General features: G+C 39.4%; 1 protein-coding gene across 1 annotated transcript in view; it reads right to left on the bottom strand.

Moving 5' to 3' along the window:
• khdrbs3 (KH domain containing, RNA binding, signal transduction associated 3) overlaps window positions 1–12,089 on the bottom strand; it is a 150,113-nt gene that overhangs the window by 68,947 nt on the left and 69,077 nt on the right. Inside the window, exon 3 of the mRNA XM_034131084.1 lies at window positions 6,897–7,013. Coding sequence (XP_033986975.1) covers window positions 6,897–7,013 — 117 coding nt within the window. The remainder of the gene's footprint in view (window positions 1–6,896; window positions 7,014–12,089) is intronic.

Raw genomic sequence — 12,089 nt, 5'->3', positions numbered from 1 at the left:
AACCCTCTGCCATACATCTACAACCATAACATTAGATCCAGGAAATCCATCCAGTTTGCAGAAAAAAGTAATTTATTTAAAACAACTGAACATTTTCTTAGTATTTTAGTTTTCTATGTTAATAAGCTGAATATTGTAAGACTGTCTATTCGACAAATCATACATTTAATGGATGTTTTTCACTATTTTCACTATTACATGTATTGACCAAACAATTAAGAAAAAGAAGCTGAAAACATTCACATCCGGAAAACATAGTGACATCACTATGTAAAACTCGCACTCCTATTGGCTAGCGCTCCAACACATTGAACGTCATAGGCTAAGGGGCGGGACATATCTAAGCGGTTGACCAATCACAACAGAGCCGGCCAGCTAACCAATCAGAGCAGACTAGGCTCTGGTTTCAGACAGAGGGTGAAAAGAGGTACTGCAGCACAGGCTGTATGAGAAAAATAAAGAGCTTTTTGAACATTAAAGCATGGAGACATGTAGAGACACTACATACTGATATACACCTGAACATCAGCAGGAGAGGACTCTTTAAAGTAGAGACACTACATACTGATATACACCTGAACATCAGCAGGAGAGGACTCTTTAAAGTAGAGACACTACATACTGATATACACCTGAACATCAGCAGGAGAGGACTCTTTAAAGTAGAGACACTACATACTGATATACACCTGAACATCTGCAGGAGAGGACTCTTTCAAGTAGAGACACTACATACTGATATACACCTGAACATCAGCAGGAGAGGACTCTTTAAAGTAGAGACACTACATACTGATATACACCTGAACATCAGCAGGAGAGGACTCTTTAAAGTAGAGACACTACATACTGATATACACCTGAACATCAGCAGGAGAGGACTCTTTAAAGTAGAGACACTACATACTGATATACACCTGAACATCAGCAGGAGAGGACTCTTTAAAGTAGAGACACTACATACTGATATACACCTGAACATCAGCAGGAGAGGACTCTTTAAAGTAGAGACACTACATACTGATATACACCTGAACATCAGCAGGAGAGGACTCTTTAAAGTAGAGACACTACATACTGATATACACCTGAACATCAGCAGGAGAGGACTCTTTAAAGTAGAGACACTACATACTGATATACACCTGAACATCAGCAGGAGAGGACTCTTTAAAGTAGAGACACTACATACTGATATACACCTGAACATCAGCAGGAGAGGACTCTTTAAAGTAGAGACACTACATACTGATATACACCTGAACATCAGCAGGAGAGGACTCTTTAAAGTAGAGACACTACATACTGATATACACCTGAACATCAGCAGGAGAGGACTCTTTAAAGTAGAGACACTACATACTGATATACACCTGAACATCAGCAGGAGAGGACTCTTTAAAGTAGAGACACTACATACTGATATACACCTGAACATCTGCAGGAGAGGACTCTTTAAAGTAGAGACACTACATACTGATATACACCTGAAATTCTGCAGGAGAGGACTCTTTAAAGTAGAGACACTACATACTGATATACACCTGAACATCAGCAGGAGAGGACTCTTTAAAGTAGAGACACTACATACTGATATACACCTGAACATCTGCAGGAGAGGACTCTTTCAAGTAGAGACACTACATACTGATATACACCTGAACATCAGCAGGAGAGGACTCTTTAAAGTAGAGACACTACATACTGATATACACCTGAACATCAGCAGGAGAGGACTCTTTAAAGTAGAGACACTACATACTGATATACACCTGAACATCAGCAGGAGAGGACTCTTTAAAGTAGAGACACTACATACTGATATACACCTGAACATCAGCAGGAGAGGACTCTTTAAAGTAGAGACACTACATACTGATATACACCTGAACATCAGCAGGAGAGGACTCTTTAAAGTAGAGACACTACATACTGATATACACCTGAACATCAGCAGGAGAGGACTCTTTAAAGTAGAGACACTACATACTGATATACACCTGAACATCTGCAGGAGAGGACTCTTTAAAGTAGAGACACTACATACTGATATACACCTGAACATCAGCAGGAGAGGACTCTTTAAAGTAGAGACACTACATACTGATATACACCTGGACATCAGCAGGAGAGGACTCTTTAAAGTAGAGACACTACATACTGATATACACCTGAACATGAGCAGGAGAGGACTCTTTAAAGTAGAGACACTAGATACTGATATACACCTGAACATCAGCAGGAGAGGACTCTTTAAAGTAGAGACACTACATACTGATATACACCTGAACATCAGCAGGAGAGGACTCTTTAAAGTAGAGACACTACATACTGATATACACCTGAACATCAGCAGGAGAGGACTCTTTAAAGTAGAGACACTACATACTGATATACACCTGAACATCAGCAGGAGAGGACTCTTTAAAGTAGAGACACTACATACTGATATACACCTGAACATCAGCAGGAGAGGACTCTTTAAAGTAGAGACAATACATACTGATATACACCTGAACATCAGCAGGAGAGGACTCTTTAAAGTAGAGACACTACATACTGATATACACCTGAACATCAGCAGGAGAGGACTCTTTAAGTAGAGACACTACATACTGATATACACCTGAACATCAGCAGGAGAGGACTCTTTAAAGTAGAGACACTACATACTGATATACACCTGAACATCAGCAGGAGAGGACTCTTTAAAGTAGAGACACTACATACTGATATACACCTGAACATCAGCAGGAGAGGACTCTTTAAAGTAGAGACACTACATACTGATATACACCTGAACATCAGCAGGAGAGGACTCTTTAAAGTAGAGACACTACATACTGATATACACCTGAACATCAGCAGGAGAGGACTCTTTAAAGTAGAGACACTACATACTGATATACACCTGAACATCAGCAGGAGAGGACTCTTTAAAGTAGAGACACTACATACTGATATACACCTGAACATCTGCAGGAGAGGACTCTTTAAAGTAGAGACACTACATACTGATATACACCTGAACATCTGCAGGAGAGGACTCTTTAAAGTAGAGACACTACATACTGATATACACCTGAACATCAGCAGGAGAGGACTCTTTAAAGTAGAGACACTACATACTGATATACACCTGAACATCTGCAGGAGAGGACTCTTTCAAGTAGAGACACTACATACTGATATACACCTGAACATCAGCAGGAGAGGACTCTTTAAAGTAGAGACACTACATACTGATATACACCTGAACATCAGCAGGAGAGGACTCTTTAAAGTAGAGACACTACATACTGATATACACCTGAACATCAGCAGGAGAGGACTCTTTAAAGTAGAGGACACTACATACTGATATACACCTGAACATCAGCAGGAGAGGACTCTTTAAAGTAGAGACACTACATACTGATATACACCTGAACATCAGCAGGAGAGGACTCTTTAAAGTAGAGACACTACATACTGATATACACCTGAACATCAGCAGGAGAGGACTCTTTAAAGTAGAGACACTACATACTGATATACACCTGAACATCTGCAGGAGAGGACTCTTTAAAGTAGAGACACTACATACTGATATACACCTGAACATCAGCAGGAGAGGACTCTTTAAAGTAGAGACACTACATACTGATATACACCTGGACATCAGCAGGAGAGGACTCTTTAAAGTAGAGACACTACATACTGATATACACCTGAACATGAGCAGGAGAGGACTCTTTAAAGTAGAGACACTAGATACTGATATACACCTGAACATCAGCAGGAGAGGACTCTTTAAAGTAGAGACACTACATACTGATATACACCTGAACATCAGCAGGAGAGGACTCTTTAAAGTAGAGACACTACATACTGATATACACCTGAACATCAGCAGGAGAGGACTCTTTAAAGTAGAGACACTACATACTGATATACACCTGAACATCAGCAGGAGAGGACTCTTTAAAGTAGAGACACTACATACTGATATACACCTGAACATCAGCAGGAGAGGACTCTTTAAAGTAGAGACAATACATACTGATATACACCTGAACATCAGCAGGAGAGGACTCTTTAAAGTAGAGACACTACATACTGATATACACCTGAACATCAGCAGGAGAGGACTCTTTAAAGTAGAGACACTACATACTGATATACACCTGAACATCAGCAGGAGAGGACTCTTTAAAGTAGAGACACTACATACTGATATACACCTGAACATCAGCAGGAGAGGACTCTTTAAAGTAGAGACACTACATACTGATATACACCTGAACATCAGCAGGAGAGGACTCTTTAAAGTAGAGACAATACATACTGATATACACCTGAACATCAGCAGGAGAGGACTCTTTAAAGTAGAGACACTACATACTGATATACACCTGAACATCAGCAGGAGAGGACTCTTTAAAGTAGAGACACTACATACTGATATACACCTGAACATCAGCAGGAGAGGACTCTTTAAAGTAGAGACACTACATACTGATATACACCTGAACATCAGCAGGAGAGGACTCTTTAAAGTAGAGACACTACATACTGATATACACCTGAACATCTGCAGGAGAGGACTCTTTAAAGTAGAGACACTACATACTGATATACACCTGAACATCTGAAGGAGAGGACTCTTTAAAGTAGAGGACACTACATACTGATATACACCTGAACATCAGCAGGAGAGGACTCTTTAAAGTAGAGACACTACATACTGATATACACCTGAACATCAGCAGGAGAGGACTCTTTAAAAGTAGAGACAATACATACTGATATACACCTGAACATCAGCAGGAGAGGACTCTTTAAAGTAGAGACACTACATACTGATATACACCTGAACATCAGCAGGAGAGGACTCTTTAAAGTAGAGACACTACATACTGATATACACCTGAACATCAGCAGGAGAGGACTCTTTAAAGTAGAGACACTACATACTGATATACACCTGAACATCAGCAGGAGAGGACTCTTTAAAGTAGAGACACTACATACTGATATACACCTGAACATCTGCAGGAGAGGACTCTTTAAAGTAGAGACACTACATACTGATATACACCTGAACATCTGCAGGAGAGGACTCTTTAAAGTAGAGACACTACATACTGATATACACCTGAACATCAGCAGGAGAGGACTCTTTAAAGTAGAGACACTACATACTGATATACACCTGAACATCTGCAGGAGAGGACTCTTTCAAGTAGAGACACTACATACTGATATACACCTGAACATCAGCAGGAGAGGACTCTTTAAAGTAGAGACACTACATACTGATATACACCTGAACATCAGCAGGAGAGGACTCTTTAAAGTAGAGACACTACATACTGATATACACCTGAACATCAGCAGGAGAGGACTCTTTAAAGTAGAGACACTACATACTGATATACACCTGAACATCAGCAGGAGAGGACTCTTTAAAGTAGAGACACTACATACTGATATACACCTGAACATCAGCAGGAGAGGACTCTTTAAAGTAGAGACACTACATACTGATATACACCTGAACATCAGCAGGAGAGGACTCTTTAAAGTAGAGACACTACATACTGATATACACCTGAACATCTGCAGGAGAGGACTCTTAAAGTAGAGACACTACATACTGATATACACCTGAACATCAGCAGGAGAGGACTCTTTAAAGTAGAGACACTACATACTGATATACACCTGGACATCAGCAGGAGAGGACTCTTTAAAGTAGAGACACTACATACTGATATACACCTGAACATGAGCAGGAGAGGACTCTTTAAAGTAGAGACACTAGATACTGATATACACCTGAACATCAGCAGGAGAGGGACTCTTTAAAGTAGAGACACTACATACTGATATACACCTGAACATCAGCAGGAGAGGACTCTTTAAAGTAGAGACACTACATACTGATATACACCTGAACATCAGCAGGAGAGAGACTCTTTAAAGTAGAGACACTACATACTGATATACACCTGAACATCAGCAGGAGAGGACTCTTTAAAGTAGAGACACTACATACTGATATACACCTGAACATCAGCAGGAGAGGACTCTTTAAAGTAGAGACACTACATACTGATATACACCTGAACATCAGCAGGAGAGGACTCTTTAAAGTAGAAACACTACATACTGATATACACCTGAACATCAGCAGGAGAGGACTCTTTAAAGTAGAGACACTACATACTGATATACACCTGAACATCAGCAGGAGAGGACTCTTTAAAGTAGAGACACTACATACTGATATACACCTGAACATCAGCAGGAGAGGGACTCTTTAAAGTAGAGACACTACATACTGATATACACCTGAACATCAGCAGGAGAGGACTCTTTAAAGTAGAGACACTACATACTGATATACACCTGAACATCAGCAGGAGAGGACTCTTTAAAGTAGAGACACTACATACTGATATACACCTGAACATCAGCAGGAGAGGACTCTTTAAGTAGAGACACTACATACTGATATACACCTGAACATCAGCAGGAGAGGACTCTTTAAAGTAGAGGACACTACATACTGATATACACCTGAACATCAGCAGGAGAGGACTCTTTAAAGTAGAGACACTACATACTGATATACACCTGAACATCAGCAGGAGAGGACTCTTTAAAGTAGAGACACTACATACTGATATACACCTGAACATCAGCAGAAGAGGACTCTTTAAATGAAGAAGCTGTAATCTTGTGTAAAGTAATCTGGTATATTTTGGAATATTGAGAACACTTGAACTAGAGCACTATCGAGATGTGTGTATATCTAAAAGTGTAAAGGACAGTCCAACACACTGTTACTTCAAACAGCAGCAACATAAAAGGAGGTGAATGAGTGAAAGGAAAAGAAAGTAGAGTGTTACCTTTTCTTTCTCTCTCATGGATCCTTTCCCCAGAATCGACATCTTTGTGAGTGTGTCCTCCTGTAGTCTCTTTAACGAGTTCCCGCGTGGCCCGAGGAGTTTGCCGACAAAGTTAAACTGCAACAGAGAGAGAGAGAGAGAGAGCCGATAAATCAGAATCTGTGTGTTTGAGATAAAGACATTTTCTGATGCTCAAGCAGAAGCCAGGCCACTGAAGAAGCTAATGAAAACGTCTCAGCATTTTTCCTGTCCCTGTTTTGATTGGATCAGAATTGAAGTATTTCTGAGACGTCTTACATCCCAGGTTCACCGTGTCACCTTTTGATGGAGATGAAGGACACGGTGGATTCAATAAAGAGGAAAAGGAAACCATTTCATCGTATCATATCAATATAGAAAATGTAGTGAAACTGGTATCATTATTTCTATGAAGCTGGTGGTATAAAAACATGAAGAAGAATTGGAGAAAACACCCTTTAAATGGATTGTATCTGCATTTATCCAATAATCAAATTGATGTAATGAATACGCCTGTCACTTATTCATTATGCTTTTCATGATTTATGTGACGAATAATTACATTTTTATCTGAGAGATTTTTTTTGTTTCATAAGTTACAACACAGTAGACAGTAATGAGACTTCGGGCAAGATCCAACTTGTAAAAGTCCAATAAAGTAGATAATAGGGTTAGACAAAAAACGTATAGGGATAGAAAGTGATAAAAAAAAAAGCAATTTCCCTGATGTTCAGTCCAGTGGCTTCACAGAACAATATCAACTGTAAATAAAATAAATGATGAAATGACTGACCTGACAACTTTCCACTAATCAGGTGAGGAAGCCTGACAAAAAAACTCCCCACACTTACTTATATAGTTTCCATGGCAACAACTGAAGGTGATCAACTATTTTTCTTCTTCACTGGGATTTGGCAGCTGACAACGTTTTATTAAATCAATAAATTGGTTGGAGCAGGTGATAATGGGAAGGCTAAATGTAGCATCCCTGGGGGAAATGATGCCTTTAAAAAAAATACAATCATTTTCTAACATGTTGAGTTACCCATGGTAGAAATCTACAACCAAGATGCATTGTTTTGGACCTATACAGATGTAGCTCGAGTTACTGCATCTAAAACGTTTTTGAACAATTTAGAAATGAGTTATGTATGTATGTATGTATGTATGTATGTATGTATGTATGTATGTATGTATGTATGTATGTATGTATGTATGTATGTATGTATGTATGTATGTAGTAAACCACAAATAACCAATGCTAGTTAGGGTAGAATTAGACAAAAACAATGGACTAAAGAGTCAGATGATGGATGAGACTGTCCGAAACATACATTTGTAAGAGTATCCTGGTGTCTTTACTTTATTCATGTGATTTGTTTACGTTAGAATATCATGTTAGACACTGAGGGGCCCATCAGCTATGGAGTGGACATCACTAAGATGATTATAGTCATGAACACATATGACATTTGAGACATGGTGGCGTAGAGACCGGCATGTACATGTACAGTTGCTAAACCCTAACTTTGGATTAGTACCTCGTCAAACCCCACTTCAAAAATCCAAACTATGTATTCAACCCTTTGAAAGGTAGATGTCCCGCAAAAAATACAATTTAAGAACATTGAACTGGCCAGACATTACAGAAACTGTACTGAACCTTGAACACCAGCAAACCTTTATTCACTCACTTCCCAATATTCAGTTTTTAGTCCCTAGGTTACACATGTGATCTTAAAGGTCACCTATTATGAAAAATCCACTTCTTCATGTCTCTTCTACATCAACATGTGTCCCCTCTTCTTCATGTCTCTTCTTCATCAACATGTGTCCCCTCTTCTTCATGTCCTTTCTACATCAACATGTGTCCCCTCTTCTTCATGTCTCTTCTTCATCAACATGTGTCCCCTCTTCTTCATGTCTCTTCTTCATCAACATGTGTCCCCTCTTCTTCATGTCTCTTCTACATCAACATGTGTCCCTCTTCTTCATGTCTCTTCTTCATCAACATGTGTCCCCTCTTCTTCATGTCCTTTCTACATCAACATGTGTCCCCTCTTCTTCATGTCTCTTCTACATCAACATGTGTCCCCTCTTCTTCATGTCTCTTCTTCATCAACATGTGTCCCCTCTTCTTCATGTCTCTTCTTCATCAACATGTGTCCCCTCTTCTTCATGTCTCTTCTACATCAACATGTGTCTCCTCTTCTTCATGTCTCTTCTTCATCAACATGTGTCCCCTCTTCTTCATGTCTCTTCTACATCAACATGTGTCTCCTCTTCTTCATGTCTCTTCTTCATCAACATGTGTCCCCTCTTCTTCATGTCTCTTCTACATCAACATGTGTCCCCTCTTCTTCATGTCTCTTCTTCATCAACATGTGTCCCCTCTTCTTCATGTCTCTTCTTCATCAACATGTGTCCCCTCTTCTTCATGTCTCTTCTTCATCAACATGTGTCCCCTCTTCTTCATGTCTCTTTCTTCATCAACATGTGTCCCCTCTTCTTCATGTCTCTTCTTCATCAACATGTGTCCCCTCTTCTTCATGTCTCTTCTTCATCAACATGTGTCCCCTCTTCTTCATGTCTCTTCTTCATCAACATGTGTCCCCTCTTCTTCATGTCTCTTCTACATCAACATGTGTCCCCTCTTCTTCATGTCTCTTCTTCATCAACATGTGTCCCCTCTTCTTCATGTCTCTTCTTCATCAACATGTGTCCCCTCTGTGGAAAGAGACTCTGAAAGTTTCAGGAACAAAGATTCTCTCTCTTTTTGATCCATTTCTATAAAAACCTGTCTGAAAATGAGCTGATCAGATTTTGGCCACTTTATGATGTCATAACGATGTTTTGTCTTGTGTAACCATTAGCCAATCAGCAACCAAGGTAACCCCCCCCCCACCTTATCACCTGAATCTCCTCCTAGAGCACCATTGAGTTCTTTGTAACCAAATCTCTCTCAGAGGGGCGTGGGGAGGGGCTCCTTATTTTCATCTAAAGTAACAGACAGAGAATCAGCACTTTTGAAACAGGGCTGAAACAGAGGGGATTATGGGTAATGCTGCAATGATCTGTTTGGTGTTTCAGCCAATCAGAGACAGGCTCTGGATATATCTGAGACCTATAATATATTGATGGGAAACAGTATGATAGGGGACCTTTAAGACTTGATAAAGTTCCCTTCAGAGCTACAGAAGACAACTATTTTTACAGGGTCTCCCCTGACTTGGAAATGTAAAATCAGAGTGCCCCTCTAGACAGAGAACAGACACAACAATCAATAACATCTCACCAGTAGCTTAACCAACTAATTTGTAGTCGAAAGAAAACGTCAGGTTGTCTTAGAAGGAGCCAATTTACAAGCTAGCTTATAAACTAATCTTAAGATAATTGTTTAACAATACCTTGGGTCCCTATTGTTGACTTCAATGCAACCAAAGCTAACTCAAACGGGATTGGTCAATACTTCTTGGACTACAAACAGAAGATAAGATGAGATAAACCCTTTTTGATCCATGTAGAGAAATGCAGATGTCTTAGCAGCAATCAAAACGCTTTTGATACCGAAATCCTGTAGACTACAGATTCTGTATTCATATGCAGATATATGTTTCTAGAGATCAAACAAGTTTACTACAAACATGAAGAAGGGATTATTAACCACACAAATCATTACCATTGGACTGCTTATTTATCATTCTGATTGGAAATGTAAAAATTAACTATGAATATATTAAAATATACAGTTTTCTTTGTAAAATCAGAACTTTACTTGACAGTTATCAGTGAGAAACATGTCCTCAATCTTTCAAACTGCATGTTCCTGAATGTTTGAATACATTAAAACAAATTATCATAACGTGCATGTTCGAGCTAGCATTGAACTCGTCTGCCTCCGGCGTTTCTCCGACTATCAGAAGCTTCCCGGCTCGGATTACTTCACAAGGTCACCGCTTTACCGGCCGTAAAAAAATAAATGTTATGCATTGCTGTGTGGAGGTATGTTCTGTGCAGACACCCATCAAAGTCATACAACCTTTGCTCGGGATGAGATGGTCAGGAAGACAAAAGGAGAGCGATGCTTTTCCTTTTCTCCCCCTCTCCTTTTTTTCCTTTACCAGTGAGTTATACAGCTGTCTGCCTCCGCTATCTAGGTCATCAATTAGCTAGCGGGAGGTAAAAAAACAACCCCAGTTTGGTACTACACCTAACCTATATCTCTCCTGCCTTTTGTTCAGAAGGCAGCTGCTTATTAGGGCGGCTCCTGCCAATACCTGGGTGACGGATTTGAGAGGGGAGCTTTAGTTATTCGCTCTAACGCTGTGAGCAACACTTGGGTTTTCTTTTCCAGGCCGGGCTGAACTCCAGCAGCTTGAAGCTATGTATGTTCCTTCAACTTTTTATAATTACCCCAAGTCCTGTGGCTGAATGTGATCATGCAGGGTCCTATTCTCACAGTGAATACCATGCCCCACTGTGCTAATACCTACCCTGCACTTGCAAACGGGCAAAGTGGCCTCCTGCACAGCTAACCTTGGAGTGATGAATATGTAAGACGTGCGGCTTTCCCCATTGTGGACTTTCATTATGACTTCATGGATACGTTATACTGTATATAAACTCCATATGAATTGAGTACAATTATCAAAAGTGTACAATTACTTTAAACTGTGTATGCTATTGTATTTCTATTTCTGAAATATATTGGACTGTTTATTTCTGTGTCTTAGTTTCTCTTATGTACATTGCCTTGTGTTTTTTATGCTGCTGTAACCCAAACATATAAACAATAAAGTACTAATCTATCTATCTATCTATCTATCTATCTATCTATCTATCTAACTATCTATCTATCTATCTATCTATCTATCTATCTATCTATCTATCTATCTATCTATCTATCTATCTATCTATCTATCTATCTATCTATCTATCTATCTATCTATCTATCTATCCATCCATCCAACTATCTATCTATCTATCTATCTATCTATCTATCTATCTATCTATCTATCTATCTATCTATCTATCTATCTATCTATCTATCTATCTATCTATCCATCCATCCAACTATCTATCTATCTATCTATCTATCTATCTATCTATCTATCTATCTATCTATCCATCTATCTATCCATCCATCTATCTATCTATCTATCTATCTATCTATCT

Source organism: Trematomus bernacchii, unplaced genomic scaffold (genome assembly GCF_902827165.1).
Source record: "Trematomus bernacchii unplaced genomic scaffold, fTreBer1.1, whole genome shotgun sequence".
NCBI classification, from domain to species: domain Eukaryota; kingdom Metazoa; phylum Chordata; class Actinopteri; order Perciformes; family Nototheniidae; genus Trematomus; species Trematomus bernacchii.
Note: the sequence above shows the minus strand (reverse complement) of the source record. Positions and strands in the feature narration are given on the sequence as shown.